An 18,993-nucleotide genomic window follows, 5' to 3' on the forward strand; every position below is an offset into this window, starting at 1 on the left:
AAGGTGCTGCTCTGGTTCAGCTGTGTGTGTCTGATAATACATATACAGTATAAGTCAGGTCCTGCTGGTCTCAGATCATGCTCTCCCTACAGGACAAAGGTGAGCAAATGCATGGCAGGTATCATGCAATTTTTTAACTGTCCTGTTTTTAAATGAACAGCATTTTTGTTAGTATTTACTTCAGCTTAAATATGGCTATGTACTTTATGGGGTTAGGGTATGATACCCTCTTACTTTGCCTGTGAAATACAGGAATGGAATGTAGTCCTACTGGCACGAAACAGTTTGGTGCACAGAATGAAAGCTATAATGGGCTGAAAGTGATGGAGAAGTTCTGTTTTATCAAGATGCTCAAGTGGGCTATGCCATCAAAGGGCTACAAAGTTGAAGCCACATCCTGCCGACTTGGCTAATCCATAAAAGAGCTTTCAGTGTTTTCCCTTGGAGTAACAGCTTTAAATTTTAATAAGCTGTAGTGTACTTTCACCGGATGTCATAAGCTGATACAAAGTTTAAATGGGGTTAAGTAAGTAGGAGCCTAGGAGAAATTAACATAAAAGATGTAAATTATTTCCTCTTTTCTACAAGTTTGTTTCACTGGGTTTATTTTGGAAAAAAATATTTAATTAAAATTCTTTTTTTCTTTTCTGAATGATTCAGATGTCTGGGGAGGGAGACAACACTTGAAGGAACTGTAAAGCAACTTCAGCAGAAAGGACACTCAGTAAAAAGAAAGAAATTAATCAAGTTATTAATTCAGGTTACTTTGTCATTTAAAAGATTTTAGGATAGTTACCAAGACACAGACTTGTGTGCCTGAACGTGATCCACACAAGCCTATAAAACAAGGACTTGTAGGAAGATTCCTTGAAAGGTCATCCAGTCCACCCCTACCCCAGGGCAGGATCAACTCTGCATAAGTCTTTCCAGACAGACTTTTGTTCAGCCTATTCTTGGGGCCCTCAACAGTGGAGAACCACAGCCTGCCGCGGTGAGCAACCCCAGCACCGGCGCTCTCTGCCGCCGAGAAGCTTCCCTCCACCTACCGCAGATGTGCCTTCCTTCACTTTAAGACCATTACCCCTTGTGTTACCGCTGGTGAAAGAAGAGGTCTGGTTTATCTCCTTCCTCTTCCCAGCTCTGGATGGCATGTTTGCAGGCTGATGTCACCACAGCCTCCCCCAGCCCACCGGCTCCAGCTGCTTCCTCTTTCCCCACAGCTGCCTTCTAGATACTCTGCAGCAGACCCAAATACCATCCCAAAATACTGTTTAGGGTGATATCCAGAGGGTAGACGAAAGCCTAGATCTACTTTGTGTTTGTTTTCTCTTTGCAAAGGTGGGATAAAGAGCTGTTCAGGCATGGGATGTGCAGTGCCACGCTTGTGCTGGAGTAAAAGAGGGAGTTTGTAGTCTGCATCATGACCCACTGGTCACCCTGCCTGTGCCATGCCTGGGGACCCCGGAAAACAAGCAGGGGCTGTGGGGTGGGTGTTTTTTCTGCTACTGGAAATGCTATAGAAAACAGGGGTGTAATGGTTTTTACTGAATGTGTTTATTTTGTTTGCTTGTATCTGTGTAGCCCACGGAAATGGCTCCAAAATGTTCTGAGGTAAAAGCATGAGCTACTCCATCTTGAGCTTAAAAAGTCATTTCTGTGCCCACAAGCTGAACTCATTCTCAATGGAGTGAGCATACTAACACACACTGTGCAGTGGATTATATTGATGTGATTATACCCTCTAGGCAACAACCTGGTGCTTAAGAAATGAGTCAGTCAGAAAGACCAAGGCAGAGGGAATCAGATTCAACGATGTTAAGATTTGCTTCCAAAAGATCTGGACCAAAGTAACCGGTGTTTCTCCAAGATATGTTTGTCCTGACAGTCAATTAAACGGCACACGGAGGACTATTTTATGTCATTTGATGGCTCCCAACAGTCTAAAGAAGCAGTAACCACACACAAGGACTAAGATTCGCAGCATGGGAGGCTGGTTGGGTACCGATGGGCAGGGGTAGACAGGAGATGTGAGTGAAAACCCAGCCGGGCTGACAATGGCTGTGTTAGTGGGGGGAGATCTGCCGGTTCCTGGGAAATACATCCGGTAAAAGGGAAGAGACAGGACAAAAAGGCAAGAAATGCGTGTGGGGAAACAGCAGCAGGAAGAGGAAAGAACAAATGAGAACTGGCAAGTTGATAAAAGAACAAAAGGGCTTTGTCTCACATTAAAGGCAGCTAACTACACAAATCATTTTCCCATGTAAGCAGTTACTGCAGCTACCCCAGGGATGGTGTGTGGTTGGAAATGGGAAGATGGGTTCTTTACATTTATAACTGGCTCTGGCAAGTGCTCCATCAATATGGCTCATGATGCTCTGGGCCATGTCAGGCAAGCGGAGAAATTGAAACTTGATTGTGCATATAGCTGGAATCCCTGTTTTAAAAATTGCCTGTCCATCTGTATGCAGGAGTAAGTAATCAGCTAGTGGAACAGAAAGAACAGTGGCTTCTAAAAGGAGACGGGAGGTTTGGTTTATTCCTCTTTTACTCCTGACAGCAGCTGTTGACAGCAGCTTGCAGCAGTCAGTGGAGTCACGTAGGCATGAGTCAGGTAAAAATCAGACATAACTCTGAGATTCCCTTTCAGACTGATTTTCAGAAGTGCTGAGCGCAGGCAACTCCCATTCAAGCCAACGCACCATTTAGCTTAATTCTGTTTTACAGCAGCAGAGCTGGGAATATAAACCAGGTCTGAGAAACACTGGGGCCACAATAAATTGAAATTCGGTTGGTTCTTAATAATTTTATAGGTTGTTGCATGCATCTTTTTCTAATTATTTGGGAATAGTCACATAGGATTATGGATTTGTTATAGAATGTAGACTTGAAGTGAAAAATGTATGAACTCTTTTTTTGTTGAAAATGCCCAAGCAGTTACCAGTCTTTTTATTAGTTTCTGGGGGAAGAAAAAAGATTCCAGCTTAATATCAGATCACATCTATGGGGCCATAAAGTGAAGAGGGTGGTTGTCCTGCCACAGAATCTGTGTCTGATAGTGCTTTTCACCCTCTAGAATCAGCTTATGGCAGTGGGTTATTCTGTTGAGACAGAGAAATTCGTAACAAAGCTAACGTTCATGACTCCATCTGTTTTGTTAGACTTTGTCTCAGGAGTGACCAAGTCATGACAGTGAGGAGGTCTCAGTTGACAATCTCCTATTGCCACTACTCGGCTGTCCTTAGCCCTGAGTATAAAATTACCTGTCTTCCAGCTCTCCATTTACTGGCACAAACTTATCTCACTGCTTGTGCTGTAAGTGTTTTGACATCAGCCACTCCAGAATTAGAAACTGATGTTATGGAAAACTTAATAACATTAAAGGAATGCCAACCCATCTTCTCTGCTGCCTTGTGCTACACTTTGTTTGTCTGAGGATTTTCTCGCATTTCACAACCGACCAGAGGATGCGGGTCCAGGATTGTGCCCCAGCAAGGATATGATGCAGCTCAAGCCCCAGACGGCATTTAGGTTACTCTCTATACCACCTTCCTGACTGATCTCCTGTGCGACCCTTGATCCACCTTCCCCTGGGTTTCCTTTCCAGCTGCCAGGGCTTGCTGGCTTTCTCTCACCTTTGGTCTTGCTGAGGTTTGGGGTTAACTCTTTGGGGTGACAGGCACACTCTTAGCACTCAGCACAGGGCATACCTTGTCTCAGCTCAGGCAACTCAAGCCCTAGAAACTTGGCTGATCCTTTCTCTTTTGCTGCCCAAGAAATGGAGTTCATTTATTCACCTAAGCCCCTTTTTAAAGCTCATTTTGAGTTTTATTCTCTCCAAGAGGCAGCATGTTGTTCTTGAGCGATGCCCACTGGATGCTACCCCATGGATGCTGTGCCCTGGAAGCTTTTACCTGGGGTGGGGGTCCCTCAGGAGCTGGGGCCACCCCTCACCAGCTGCAGCAAACAAGTTTCCCTTTGCAGCACTGAGAACAGGCAGAAACAAAGAGCCCGGAGAAGGTAGGGAGGGGAGAAGGGAAGAGTGAGCTGGGTTAGGGGAAATACAGCCTGGAAGAAAAGGAAAGGACCAGCTGATCTGAAAGCCCCGATAAAAGCCCGAGACAAAGGACGAAAGAGCCTAGGAGATTATCAAGGGGAAGCGGGAGGAGGAGCAGAAAGATGCAGCAGAACCTAAGTGGGAATGATGTAAAGTACTGCAGGGAGGAGGGGAGTTTCCTACCTAAAGCAGAGAGTGGCTTAAGTTACTCAACAACCTCCATTTACAGGAATCGAGCCCCTTTCTCCCTTCTGGCTGGGAGCACCTGACAAATGAAGGAGCTGATCCAGGGAGGAAAAGTATCCATTTCCATCCCACAGCCCTGACAGCATCAGCCCCGATTGCTCATCTATTTCCAAGTACAACCGAGTCATTTTGCTGGTGGGCAGAGAATCAGGGACACTCTGCGGCCAGTACCCTGCAGTGGAGGAAGCATTAGTACTGCTGTTGTTAGCCTTGTTATTTTCTTCTAATAAAAAGGTGGTCATGACTCACTCCATTAAGAAACAAAAGCAGAGCTGTAATCTACCGAAAGGCAGTTGTTTGGATGCTCAGCATTAGGTGTGTAAAAGGAGGAAGGTCAGCTGCAGGTCAGGTCTGGTGATATACACCCTGCTGCCAGTACAGGCCAAACTTCAGGTATTCCCCAGAAAGTTTATTTTCTGGGCTGGTACGATTTGCCCCCTCTTTCAGACTAGCACTTCAGCCAGGAGGAGTGCGGGGGGAAAAACTTCTCTTTTCCACCCCTCCACATTTCACTTGGGTTTCCTGAGAGGAAATGATGCTCTGTGTGCCTGCGCTGGTCCCCTCCTTCCTCCCGGGAGGGAGGAGCACGCTAGCATCTGCCCGCAGCCCCTCTTCCCTGCCCTGTGCCACACTGGGACCAGTTCGCCAGCTGGGCTGTTACTGAGAGCCGAGCCCCCAGGGAGCCAGGCTGCTTCTCCGGGAGGAAGAAGTGGCTCCTGAAGCCGGGGGCTGGGAGGCAGGAAAGACAGGTTGTGTTCAGGCAGCGAGGAGGTTTCCTGCGTGAGCGGGAATAAAGTCACTGTACCCCTGTCTGCACCAGATTCTCCACCTAGTGAAAAATAAAGGGGAGGAATCGGCCTGCCCATGGGATGATGTGAAGGTGTTCGGCACAGCTGCAGCGATGCTTCTCATGGTGGGGATCCAGTTCTGGCAGGGACCGCAGTGGCCCACGGGGACGTCTAACGCAGCCACACGGCTCCGGCAATGCCCAGCTGCCTCCCAGGGTGGGCACAGAAGAAGGGAAGGAGCTGGCGTGACAGCAGTGGCCAGGTGAAGACAACACCCCCGCTAAGACGCTCTGTGAACATCTGCCCCTACCCACAAACTGTTTCTATTCTTGTTCTGTCTCATACCCTGACTGACTCAGAGGAGGGGAGCGAGGGGGATCAGGTTAGAAGGAGCCAGCCGGGGACTGCAGGGGGTTTGAAAGAGGAAGAGGAGGAGGTGCTTCGAAACTAGGAGTTGCTATTCTTTCAATCAGCTTGAACATTTTCCTCACACAGTCTTTCCTGCTTCTCTGTTTCAGCTGCAGGCAATTTGAGGCAGGGACGACACTTCCTGCCTGCTGTTGAGGTGAACATACTTTCGGGGCACCATCAGAATAAATGACACCCTGCTCTTAGAGAGCTCCACTGTAATCTGCCTGGGCTCTAATGAGCTTGGCTGGAGCTCATCCTTTTGCCTAACTTTTTCCAGGAATTTCCAGTTCTCTTTTTGGTCACTTTGCAAAACTTATCTACAAGGAAAGGGCAAGTGTCAAATTTCCTAACTCCTGTACGTCTTAGTGTCATGACTTCTGGACACAGGCACAGCCTGATGTCCGTGGTGTGAGTCTTGCAGGTCCTTGAGGCACAGTCTTGCAGCCTAGAAGTTTGCCACAAGGGAAGGGACATAAGACCCCCCCAAAGAGCCACACCAGCAACTTTTCTGTTGCAGGGGCCCTACCAACTCTGACCCCCCTGCTCCAGAGCACTCATTAATTCTGAAAAAATGGCACATCTTGCTTTGTATCAAGCTGTTACCCCTTGTTTCCTGCTTTGCTGCCAGGCTGTAGACCTTGGGCCAGGTAACCGCATCCCCGGGGGTGCTCCCCAGGCAGCCCACGCTCATCCCTCGGCTACCGGAGCTGCCCTGATGCAGACCGCGGCCCAGGCAGGAGCCCCAACTCTTTCCCCGAAGGGGCGGTGTCTGGGAACCGGCAGCTCCCATCCCCTGAGCAGCAGTGCCCTCGCAGGCAGGTGCAGGCAGGCCTGCCTGCGCTCAGTCTTTGTTGGGGGGTGAGGACATACACAGAGAGGGGGGAATAAGGGGAACTGAAACTCCCTTGGCAACCTGGCGTGAGAAACCTGCCCCAGCGCTGCCCGCCCGCCCTCCCCCCCGCCAGGCACGCTTCCCGGCTCTCGGCGCTGGCCGGGGAGGGGGGTGGTGATGCTGGGATGAGCCTTCAGGCCGATGACTGGAGAATTTTTGCGGCGTTTTTCAGCTTCCTCTGCCTCCGAGCCTGACTAACGCTGCCTGCGCGGCCCCCGCCCGCCGCGGCCAGGGAGGAGGGAGGGGATCCCCGCCAGGGGGCGGTGCGCCGGGAGGCGCGGGGCGGGGAATGCCCATATTTGGAAGGCGGGCGCGTCACTCCCCTTATATGGGCAGTGTCGTCAGGGCCCGGCCTCCCATTCATATAAATGCCCGGCGGCGCCGCCGGCCGGGATTCCCTGCCGGGGCTCGGCGCTGCCGCCGCTCCTCCCTCCCGTCCCCTCCCGTCCCCGCGCCAGCACCGGGGCTCCCCGGCGAGTACCCTCCTGCCCCTGTCCCCGCTCCGGCGGCGGGGCGCGCGCCAGGGCCGGCATGAAAGTCACGTCCCTCGACTGCCGGCAGCTGCGGAAGCTCCTGCGGAAGGAGCCCTCCCGCTGCCTGGTGCTGGACTGCCGGCCCTACCTGTCCTACTCGGCCTCCTGCCTCCGCGGCTCGCTCAACGTCAACCTCAACTCGGTGGTGATGCGACGGGCCCGCGGCGGGGCCGTGCCGCTCCACTTCGTGGTGCCCGACGCGGCGGCCCGGGCCCGGCTGCTGGTGGGGGCCGAGGGGGCGGCGGGGGGCGCCCGCCTGGCAGCCGTGGTGGTGCTGGACCAGGGCACGGGGCACTGGCAGAAGCTGAAGAAGGACAGCACGGCCCAGATCGTCCTCAACGCCCTGCTCTCCAGCCTGCCGGAGGCCGGGGCCAGGGTCTGCTTCCTGAAAGGTGAGGCGGGGGGGAGGGAGGGAAAGGGGGGAGCGGCGCGGATCGACCCTCAAAGCCCCCCCGGGCGGCGGCGGCCCCGCGGTGCTCCCGTCCCCTCTCGTCCGCGCCTCCCCGCCCCGCAGTTAACCTGATTATCGGCGGAGAACGGGGAAGTAACGCCGGGATTTCGTTTCTTTTCCACCTACTGGAAATAAATCCCGGATAGGCTCTGTGGGCTGAGCCCAAATGCCTTTCCGCTCACCCCCGCCGCGCGTTTAAGAGGCTGATGAAAACCAAAGAATATTAGGGGAGAAGGGCTAAAGTTGCAGATTATCAAAGGGAGAGGGGGACGAGAGAGATCAGGGCTGCGTGGAAAATAAAATCAGCCCCGCGGGTAAGAGGAGAGCCGAGGCAGCCGCTTCTCGCTCTCCGCCCGGTGATACGGGGTGGCCCGCGTTGGGCGCCCGAAACCCGGGGATCGGGGCCCGCTCCGCCACCGGGGGCGGAGAGGTTCATCGCTCCGTCGGGCACATCGAGGCTGAGAGGGGAAACCCAGAGCCGAAACTCCGGGACTTGTCGGGGGACAGAAACACCTCCTCCTCCCCCCACGTGTATTATAGCCCTTGAATTGAGGTTCTTTGTTTTCCTTCCGTGTAACCCGGGGATAATAAAACGATAAAAAGAAACAGCTGCCCGCCCTTTCTCTGCCCTCCCATCCCTGCCTCCCCTCCATTTCTCCTTGCAGCGCCTTTGTCCTTTTGCCCTCGCTGTTTTGGCAGCCCCCTTCCCTTCCCCGGGCCTCCCCTCAGAGGGGCAGTGCCCGGCCGGGGCGCTCCTGCCCGTAGCCCCGCACACCCGGCTGCCGGGGCCGCGGGGCTCCCCCGAAGTAGGAGTTCCTAAACACCCCCTCTTGCCATACCCCGAGGTCATGGGGGGGCATAAATGGAGGAGAAAACGAGGCGATGTTTCTTGAATAAACTCTGCTTCTGTGTCCTCACCAGCCAGGGTTAATTCGCTATTATTAAGCCTTTTATCACACTAGTTTTTGTCCTGATGTGCTAAATTTGTGCCTCCTATAACCAATAGTGCCCCAAGGGCATCCTCGCTGGGGTAGAGACACCTCCAGCCTGGGTATTGCCCGGTAGCAAGGGGGAGGGAGACTCCCAGGGCGGTTTGCCACCACCAGCCTGCCCTGGGGTCTGAGAGTTGCCCCAAAAGCACCAATTCTGCTGGGGCAGGGCTGCTTATGCTGGGCTAGGCTGGGCAAATTCTTGGGGACCCTGTTAAAGTAGGGTTGAAGAAACATCTCCAGGGTCATGCTGGGAAGTCTGTGGCAAAGCAGGGGCTGAATTAAGCTCTGCCGACTCTCAGCCTGCTCGTTTAGCCACAGGATTGTCCTTCCCTCCTCAAGTAGCAGCCCCACACTTTGAAGTGGTGACTCTGGCTGTGGGCAGTTTATCTGGGGTGCTGTTTTGATGTAGACTCTACTTTGTACCTTTTGTGTATTGCATAGTGTCTTATCTTGAAAGCCTGTCGATTTGAGGCTAAAAATATTCCCCCTTAGTGGATGAGAAAGTTTCCTCCTTTTTCTGCTGCTGTTCCCCTTTGCTTTGCTGGAAGGGCTCTGGGTTGCAGGATCAGGCCCATGAAGTCCACAGCTCCGTTTCAGATCTGGTGTGGCCCGAGGAGCCAGTGACTCAGTGGGCAGCGCTGCTGATTCACCAGGGCCAGTGACCCCCTGGAAGCTGTTGTGGTCTGGGGGAAGATCTCTGGGGATATAAATCACCCTGAAGCACTGGGTACTAATCACGAGAAAGTGTCCTTTGGGGGTCTGTAGCACTGACCTTGCAAATAATGGGCTGTAAAACCATCAGAAAAAAACCTCCTTTGAGAAGTTCCCCCTTATAGTCCTGTTCTCCCTAGGTGTGGGGGAGCTGGGAGGAGGTGTTGACTACTTAAGGGCTAAAGTGGTCTTGCCTTGGAAGCTGCCCTGATAAGATATGAGCAGGTTACCTTTGCCGCCCCAGGTCACCCAGTGTCCTGGGGATCTGGCCCCAGGCAGGGCCACTAGCACAGAGCAATTGCAAGTCAAATCACATGCCAGCCCCCATTCCTTCCCTCGCTTTCTGGCTTCCAGAGGTGGCATGTGTCACATCTTTTGTCTGCGTAGGTGCAGTTTCATTCTGAGCTCAGCCCCAGCATGGTGGGGAAGGGCTTGCAGAAAGATAAAATAACTGAACCTCCCTTGGTGCTGACAAGGATTCTATTATTTATTGATTAAAACCGAAGCGCAGCCCACCTCTCTGTGATGAGCAATCTAGTATTTGCAGAAATGACCTCAGGGAAGCTAGGTTGAGTGGGGAGGGGGAAGAGAGGAGATTGCTGGAGGAAGGGATGAGAAGATGACTCACTGTAAGAATGGCCTGCAAATATCCTGATCCCCAAGGCTTGTAATTAACCATTCACCAGCTGCATGCATTAGCTGCCCCAGAGACATGAGACATGCATGTCTGTTCGAACACATATGCTGACTTGGCTCAGACAGATTTCTGCGTTCATTCAAGAGTAAAAAGAACAACATGGGGTGTAAATGGGGATAATGCCTATTTATGTAAACAGAACATATTTTTCCTATATGATGGCAGTGGTTGGGGGCAGGGGGGAGATAAGGTCAACTATGCAAAAGAGGATTTAAAAGTCCACCCCATGAAGGGCAGCTGGAGATCAGAAGAGCAGAGGAGTCTGGAGAGCTGCTTGTGTGTGTTGGCTTTTCACACTGCCAGTTGTTAGGGATATCATTTTATCAACCCAGTTGTTGTGGATATCACTTTATCAACCCCCCCTCATGGTCTCCATGGTCACTTGGCTGCTTGACCCACTGCCTCACACTCCAAGCTCCGGGGCGAGCTGGCTGAATGTGGCTGGGGCCCAGGGAGTAGGAGGAAAGGTGCAGGTGCTGAGTGCCAGTTGACTGCAAAATCACCCTCCTGCCCTCCGTCATGGAAAACGGACTTTCATCGCGTTTGGGCTTTGGATTGTGCCGGCCGCTTGCAACTCGAGGACCCCACGGCAGGACTGAGTGGGCGACAGTAGCACGTCATGAATTTGAGCACACATCTGCTCAAACATTGCAGACAAATGAGACACCTGTGTTACAGGGCTGAAATGTCAGAGGTAGCTGTAGCGGGCAGCCCTGGCAGCGAGGGCGGCAGGAGCCCTGCGGCTGCTCAGATATTCAGCGCTTCCTTTGTTTCGAAATCCTTCCTTGCACCAGGGCACCGATACCGCTTATGATAGCTTATCGGGGCGAAACAGTTGCAGGTGAATGAATCACATCGGAGGGTTTGCTTTCCGAGCCTTGTTTACTTGAGGGCCACACTCTGCAGGATTATTGAATCTAGCTGTTCAAGAGCTTTCGCCATTCATTTCTGTTCTGAAAAAGCACAGGTGGCAGACATGTGGCACACCACTGACGTTTTCAGGCTGCTTCTGCTACCCGACTTATTCACATTCATTTTGGAGATCGTATACTTCTGTGCAGCATATTCCCAGCCTGGAAACAGGCAACAATTTAGCTGACAACAAACTTTGAGTAACAATGTAATAATAGGATTAATTCCTTTTCATTAGCAGTGCAATGAATGAAACGAATGCAGTACTTAACCATGCAGAATAGCTCATATGGGGCTATTCAGTTGTCAAATGCTGTCACAGGATTTCATTAAGTTTTATAGCTGTAACTTAATAGATTGGTTTCAGTGGGACTGTCTTCGTTACTTTGCTGTCTTGTGCATTGTGGTGATTAATGACACCATTGCAAGCATCCCCCTCTTGTGCTTATGTCCATTCAAAAATGCAGAAAAAATATTTCTTATGTTGTCACAGCATATAGAGTAATGACAGATTTAGAGAGGATGACGCCTGAGTACAGAAATCTGTGTCAAATGCTGGAAATAGTGCTCATATATAAAACCTGGGGGAGGGAATTTAGTCGCTGCTGTACTGGAGTTAATGGTTGCTAGACTCAACAGAATTACATTTGCTAAGAGTTTTAATCTTGATCCACCGACTTTTGGCAAGTTAATAATTGTCAGTGGTATCAAACCCATTTCCCCAGGGGAGCACTATCCCTCCTTAACCCCCTGGGGCCCATTGCTGGGTGGCACTATCCCACTGCATTGCAATTGCTGGGGCTTCATTTCTCCTCCACTTTAATTAAACCAGTTTTAGGAAGCACAAACATTGATGGTTTGGGGTTTTTTTTTTCCTTCCCTAGGGGGATATGAAACCTTTAACTCGCAATATCCTGAGTGCTGTGTGGATGGAAAACTCCTTTCCCCAGAGAGGACCGAGGCAGAGAGAAACCTCACCAGCCACTGTGAGAAGCAGAGTGCCAACCACAAACCCGCTTATGACCAGGTATGTGTCACGGCTGTGGTGGGTGACCTTCCCCTTGGGTCTTTTCCCTTCTGCCCCTAGGCTCTGTTGGAGGCTGGCAGGGTGCTGGTGGCCCTCGTGCTGTCAATAACTTGTCACAGTCCAGGTTGGCAGCCTGCGTGTCGAATAAGATGTCATGTGTGTGCTGCTGGTCAGCATCGCCTCCACCTGGTTTCAAAATTAGGCAACAGAAGGAGGAAAACCACCCTGTCTAGCCTCAAAACTGTATTTGTGACTGGTCTTTATCACACAGCCAGGCAGCATGAGCCATGAGCAGCTCATACCTCCCCAGGAGACTTAAAGCAGGCAGGGGAAAGGCTGCCAGGAGTGTAAAGTTTTTCAGCAGACGAAGGAGCACGCTTTGCCTGTGCCTCCTCTGAGACCCCAGGAGGGATCTGAGGCTGGCAGAGGGGGCCATGGCTGTAGGGCCACTTCTGAGAAGAGGCAGTGGCTCTTCAGAGCCACCCTTGGGCAGGAGGACTGGGGTTTTCCACGGGCAAAGTCATCACACCCCCGTGCCTGTCTGGCCCAGGGAATCCGTGTGCTCCAAGATGTCAGCCTGTGGTCGGGCTGCTTCCACCGGGGTGTGCGTTTCCTGGCGCTGGGGGAGCCCCTGGGTGATGTCCCTCTGCTTCCCTGGGAGCACCTCCTGCCCAAGGCTCTATCCTGCCACTCCAGGTGGCTCCTGGCTGTTCCTGGGATGTGGGACCTGCCAGGTGGGCAGCTCGGGGGGTGGAAAGCCAATTTTTCACAGCTGCGGGCTGGCAGCAGCTCTTGTGCATCATGGAAAGTTACCCGCGATCTCAAAAACCTTTGTGTCAGATGGTGGCTTTTTTCTTTTGTGGTCTAGTCACCCAGCCTTTGCTTGCGCTGAGGGAGGAGGAACTGAGATGACATCTCGGTGCAGGTGACGTGGCGAGTGCTGTGCCCCAGGGAGGTGCAGTGGGACAGGGAGCCTTGCTCCAATTTTTTTGCTTTGCTTTGCCTTTGGAGGTCTGTAAGTGAAGGGACTGAGCTAGAGCAGCCTCTTCCTCTGTCCTCCTCTTCCTCTCTGCTTGGGTCTTCCTTCCCTCTCCCTCACCTGTATTTCAGTAAAGCCTCAGAGAGAACAGCCTCACATATGAAAGCACTTCAGGTGCATCCTGAGGGGCTTTAAAGAAAGCCAGAAACATCCTGCATGCACGTAGGCTGGATCTGACTTTGTACCTCGCAGATGTGAGCAAGAAAATGAAAACCTTTTTCCTGCGTGGGCTTTGCCATCACAGTGATTCACTGGCCAGCAGCACTGGGGTCCAAAAATGCCAGCGAGGGAGGGACCAGGCACCCACGCAGACTCCCTTGCCTCTCTTGGGTATCAGGATTCAAATACCCTTGAAGAGGAATTACATGTTTCTGCTCCTTCTCTTCCAGGGCGGTCCAGTTGAAATCCTGCCTTTTCTCTACCTTGGTAGTGCCTATCACGCTTCCAAGTGCGAATTTCTCGCCAACCTGCACATCACGGCCCTGCTCAATGTCTCCAGGAAAAGCTCAGAGTCATTCAAAGACCAGTATTGCTACAAGTGGATCCCGGTGGAGGACAGTCATACAGCAGACATCAGCTCACACTTCCAGGAAGCCATCGACTTCATCGGTAGGTCCAAATTAACAGACTTCCAGATCTTCATGTATTTTAAATTTGGATCTTCCTATATTTTAAAGATCTTCATTTATTTTAACATACATATTGGCAGGAAGGACACATCATTTTCTGCATGTTCTCAGATGTCACAGCAAAAGTTTAAGCTCCCTCCCTTCCCCAGCATCTCTCCTGGCAGAGGGATTTCCCCAAGGAAGGAAGGAAGAGGGACATTCAGAGTGATGCTTGCTAGCTGATGCCTGCAAGCAGTTGGTGCTAATTGCTGTAAGGGGTCTCAAACCAGAATGCACCCAAGGACATAATTTTTGTAACAGTGATGGTGATGGGTACATCTGGGACAGGGCAGACAAACCAGCAAACACCTGTGGAAGCTCCTTAGGGACCCTTCCCCAAATTTTTGTTCACTTGCACAATGTATCAACATATGCATGAGATTCTCTGGAAATAGGCGTGTACTCAGAAATTACATGAATTTCCATTTCTTTTGTTGTATATAATAAGTGTGCCCTTGTCTTCCGGTATGCACGTTAGGTCGAATGATGCCCTGTGCATCCAGCGCTGCAATACAGACTGCTTGCCTTCTAAAACTTCAAACTAAGTCTTAGAGGGGGTTTTTTTGAGACCATATTTACAGTAACAAGAGCAAGGTTTTTGTTGTTCTCTCCAGGCTGGAAGGCCAAGGAAGAAAAATGTTTTTTCTTGACTGCCATCAGGCAGACAAGGCAAGTGAGCTGGTTAGCTTTATTCTCTTTTCAAAGCAAGCGTAGGTGTAACATTGACACAGCAGGGAGCAAAGAAGTGTGGTTGAATAACACTAAAGTCTATTGATTTTTTTGTAAAGGAAAAAACATATTCGTTCCTTGGACTTGTATGCCAGACCCTGTAACAGCCAGGTGAAGCAGAGTCAGCTTATTGCCTTGTTGTGCTGAGATATCCCAAAGCCAGAGTCTTGGAAATCCACCATCTCCACTTATGACAGAGCTCTTTCTAGTTCTTCTTTCGATTATGCTGGTGTCTCACCCTTTAATCAAAAAAATATGAGGAGGCCTTTAGAAAACTTTGGGCCATCCCCTCCCAAATCTTCCTGCGCTAGGCTGGGTAGATGAGCAGCACACCAGCCGTGCCAGGTAGTGCAAGGGAGTGGCTCCTTTCTGAGAGGCAGAGGGTGGTTTAGTGGGGTGGAGCAGCCTGAGCCTGGGTGGAGATGGTGTTGAAATCAGTGCTGTTGCTCTCCAGGAACATTTGAGAGAGAAACAGAATAAAACCCCAGTTACGGACTCGCTGGACTCATTGCTCAGCTGACTTTGAGTCCTTTGATAGTGCAGGCAGAATTGCAAAAACCTGATCTGAGAGTGCCCTATGAGTCCTTTCCCTTCCTGGGAAGGGACTTCTCACACCTTTCAGGGAAATGCTAATTCACAGCACTCTTCTGTCCCATCCCCAACCCCTTCTGATAGTTGTTGAGTCACTTGGAAGTTTCCCAGATTTTGAGTATGACTTTAGTTTTCACTTTCTCTTAAAATTGAGTGTGTGGTGTAGATGCTGGGGATGACTCAAATCCATGTCTTCCTTATTTTGTGCAGTAGTTAAATATAACCGGTTGTGGTGGCACCAGTCCCCCAGCAGACAATCGAAGACAGGCAAATGATAACTTGCTCAGCTCTGCGTTGTTTCACTGAGCACTACACTCAGTGCAGTTATCCATAAATTGGAACTTGCACATATTGCTCAAGGCAATAGAGCAGAGAACATCTATTTTTGAACTGTATTTTTGTGTGGAAAGGACTTATTTTAAACACATTCTCTTTAATCTAATAACAATCATTGTGTTGTGTGAGTAACCACAGTGGCTCCTGTTGTGTAAAATGGGTGCTTTGCATAAGCCTTTTATATCCTGACTTAAGTCCAAGCATCCTTTAACCAGGCTGTAATTAGCAACTGCCTACCAGTCCCTGTGTGCTTTGTGGTGAGGCCCCAGGGAGTGAGCTCAGACTCTCCACCCAAGGGTACCCACCAAGGGTTCAGCTCCTGGTATCGCAGTTTGCTGCTAACTGGTTCAGACTTTAAAGAAAAGTCCTGTTTTTCTAGCAAAGCAGATGAGAGGAAGGCATCCCTGCAGCTTTTGAAAGACCTGACAGTGGGAGGGCTGGCCTTGGGTCAGCACTCTGAGCCACAGGCAGAGAAATGCAGGTACAGCAAACGTAAGAATTGCCCAGATACCTGTTCTCTGTCTCAGTGCTCTGCAAAGTCAGTTGTTCCAAAAGAGGAATAGGCATGTGGGAAGGAGACAGGGAAGGACTTTCCTAAAAAACACAGAAAGAAACAAATCAGGATCCACAGATTCTGAAACCAAGTGTCATTTCCACCTCAGGCTGGATTTTGTCCCCCTTCTATTTTAATCTCCATGTTACCCTTAGTACCCAGCAGAAGAGCAAGCCTCTCCTTGCTGGTGGACTGGCTGTGTGCCATGCTCCACCTCCAGGTGCACATCACAGTGTCCTCTCTCTCCATTCCCAATGACAACTGACATCTGCAATGACTTTTTTCCCCTAGATTATGTCAGACGAACCGGGGGCAAGATCCTGGTGCACTGCGAAGCAGGGATTTCACGCTCTCCCACCATCTGCATGGCATATCTCATGAAGACAAAGAAGCTCTGCCTGGAGGAAGCCTTTGATTACATCAAGCAGCGCCGGAGCCTGATCTCACCAAACTTTGGTTTCATGGGCCAGTTGCTACAATACGAGTCTGAGATCTTGTCTTCCACTCCCAGTCCCCCCGTCGCCTCGTGCAAAAGAGAAGCTGCGTCTTTCTTTGCAGAAGAACTGACGTTAGGCAAAAACTTTGAAGGCTCATGTTTCGCCTTTCCTACCTCAGTGTTGAGTTCTGTGCCCATCCACTCTCCCGTCCACCAGCTGAAACTCAGCCCGATGACGGCATCTTCATCCTGCTGAACATCCTGGGGAGACTGGAGCTGGTGTGGTCCTCTGATCTGAACTGTGACCCTAACAAGAACATTTCATGAACGTGCAATAGAGAAACCTCATTGACTTAGTCTGAGATGGAGTGGTTGTCGTGGGTCATACTTCCCGTATGCTGTGACTGTAAGATGCAAGTGCTCTAAGTGTGGCAGATTTTCTGAACTTTTATTGTCCTTTTTTTAAAGAAAGAAAAAGTGCTTTTTTAGGTTTTTATCCTCAGAGTGTGCACCCACTACTGTATTTCCAGATTCTTGGGGAGCAATGAGAAATCTGTTTATGTTCTCAGTTCCCATCTCCTTCCCTTCTTATTTTTGAAAAGACCCTTATTTAAAGTTTCAAGCAATAAACAGCAGCAGCAGGGAAGAAAGCAAAATGAAAAGCGCCACCTTTGCAACCGCAGAAGTGGTGGGAGTGAATATTCATTCTGCTTTTTCTCTGGCTTTCCTCTTGCCCTCTCCTATGTCACATTTCAGGGAGCAAAGGGCTGGGGTGGCGGGAGGAAGCTCTTTTTCCCAGGACACTGTTGCACAACCAGGTGAAAATCCCTTCTCCTGTTCCAGCCTCTGAAGTGTCAGGTATTGACCACAGTGTAACTGGATAGCAAACCAGACCGTGGATCCATTCAGGTGTGGCATTTCCTGTACTTCTGCATTTGCCTTTGTACTGGATGTGCTTTTAACTAAAGCAGGGGATTTAACAGAAGCTACCAGGCTACCCTGCTGAGCTATTATCCTCCCATCTGTTATTTAAGAACAGCCCTAGAATACTTGAATGTCTCCACAATCCTCATCTGAGTTACTTCCCATCAGATAACACTGTAACTGCTGGATCTTACACCAAAAAAACCTGACAAGCCCAGCTCCAAGCCAACTCTTCCTCCATCCCTTCCCAAGTGTTCCTGATGTGTATTGTGTGTGTCAAGTGGTCTTGTTCAGTGTTGCGTGGCTTGCTTAGTGTGTGTGGTCACCCCTAGCCAGCCTTTGTCCATGAAAATCAGTTTCTCTCTTGCTGGCGTTGGCTTCTGTGTCTGCAGGGAGTTTGGAATGAGTGTCTCTCTTTGTCTGTTGACCTTTTTATTTTTTTTTAATATGTAATGTGTATGGGAAATGGCAATAATTTCCAGGAGATCTCGTGAATGTGAAAGAAAATCTGCAATGGTTTTTATGGAGTGTAAAAAATAATAAAGGAAAAAAAAATGCAGGAAAAGAAAGCTGTTTGTGCTTGGAGTGAGCCGCAAAAGCGCTTTGGCAGAGCTCGGTGGCAGAAGAGGTCACCTGAGAAAAATGCCATGGCCCAAAAGTGACGTAAGGAGGTAGAAGAGGAGGGTAAACATCACTGGGCTCTGCTGAAAGCTTCCAAGGTGCATCTGTATGTCGAGGAGAAGGTGAGGGGGAGGACTGTTTTAAACAGAATGACATGAGTCACGGTGGCGTCACTTCCCAGCAGCCAGGCAGGCACTTCTGTTTTGATTCATGCATGTTTTATATAAGATTTGCCATCTTGCTGAAGATGAAAATCTGAACTAGGCATGGCCCCCACTTCCTTCCCAAGCATGTGCCATGGGATGCTGCAGGCCCTGGTTCCTGGTGTGTTGCAGGCCACCCACGAGCGTCACACCAGGGACCAGGGCATGTGGGTAATGCTCATATTTTCACTTTTTTTAATGAAAAAAAATAATTTGAAGCACCAGCATCTCTGAGCCATTTCATACCCCTCTTCAGCTGGAAGTTTTTAGGCTCTTTCTGGCTCACCACTGCAGCACACTTATAATCTGCATTTTCAAGTTAATGAGTAGATGTCTGAGTTCCAAAGCATCTATGCCCTGTGGAGTTTAACCATTTGTAACTTCTTACCCCCAGGGAAGCAAGTCTGACAGATGAGAAGCTGTCATTGGAAATGAGCCTTGGATTTCTTCCCTGTGTCAGGAGGACAAGGCAGCAGCCCTGCTTGGGCTCCGGGAAACCTGAACATGGGAACCAGCAGCTGGGGAGGTGAGGCAGGTGATCGAATAAGAGCTGGTCAATTAATTTTCTGAGAGATCTGATTGCTCTGGAAACCCTTGGCCAGCTGTAGTGAAAAGACCTCTCAGCCTCCACAAGCTCCCCCAAGCAGAAAGGCTGGTAGGCTTACCAAGAGGGGCTGCATTCTGACCACAGAGACAAACAGAACAGCCAACAGCTCTCATTAAAGCAGCATAAAAACCCTTCTGGGGGAATGACCAGCTTTGTTTCTCAAGGATGAGGAAGCTGAAACCTGCAGAGCTGATGATATTTGCCATGGGAACCTGCAGAGCATGAGGCTGTGGGCTGAAGGGGTTAACAGAAGGACTGCTGGCCTTGGCAGATTTGACCACAGCAGCTGGAAGAGATCACAGGCCCAGCTGAGGAGCCAGGTATTTAGCAGAGAGGCAAGGCAGCTGCTCCGCTTTTGGAGAGGGGCTCTGATCCTGGGCTTTAGCACAGCATGTTGTTAGACAGCATTGGCAGTGGGAGATGTTGGGCTGGGATTCTGCAAGGAAGGAAGGGCCAGAGCCCTGTGAGAGCCTGAAAAGGGGTTGTCATGCCTGGGCACAGGAACCAGGAGGTTTGTGCTCCTGCCCAGGGCACCATTCTCCTCTACTTGGCTGGTCCCAACTCACGCCAGG

The 18,993-nt window shown here is 50.4% G+C and overlaps 1 protein-coding gene across 1 annotated transcript; it reads left to right on the forward strand.

The window, feature by feature from the left end:
- Nucleotides 1–6,800: 6,800 nt before the first annotated feature.
- On the forward strand, nucleotides 6,801–16,568 carry DUSP5 (dual specificity phosphatase 5). The gene is made up of 4 exons (XM_074874043.1): nucleotides 6,801–7,316; nucleotides 11,572–11,714; nucleotides 13,143–13,362; nucleotides 15,922–16,568. The coding sequence occupies exons 1-4, from the start codon at nucleotides 6,923–6,925 to the stop codon at nucleotides 16,320–16,322; spliced, it is 1,158 nt and encodes a 385-aa protein (XP_074730144.1). The 5' UTR covers nucleotides 6,801–6,922; the 3' UTR covers nucleotides 16,323–16,568.
- Nucleotides 16,569–18,993: the final 2,425 nt, after the last annotated feature.

Source organism: Strix uralensis, chromosome 7, assembly GCF_047716275.1.
Source record: "Strix uralensis isolate ZFMK-TIS-50842 chromosome 7, bStrUra1, whole genome shotgun sequence".
NCBI lineage: Eukaryota > Metazoa > Chordata > Aves > Strigiformes > Strigidae > Strix > Strix uralensis.

Excerpts from the sequence above, each read along its gene's own strand:
- DUSP5 (XM_074874043.1), top strand. The coding sequence starts at position 6,923 with ATGAAAGTCACGTCCCTCGACTGCCGGCAGCTGCGGAAGCTCCTGCGG. Across the intron at positions 7,317-11,571 it reads CAGGGTCTGCTTCCTGAAAG|GGGGATATGAAACCTTTAAC; the intron begins GTGAGGCGGGGG and ends TTCCTTCCCTAG. Across the intron at positions 13,363-15,921 it reads GGAAGCCATCGACTTCATCG|ATTATGTCAGACGAACCGGG; the intron begins GTAGGTCCAAAT and ends TTTTTCCCCTAG.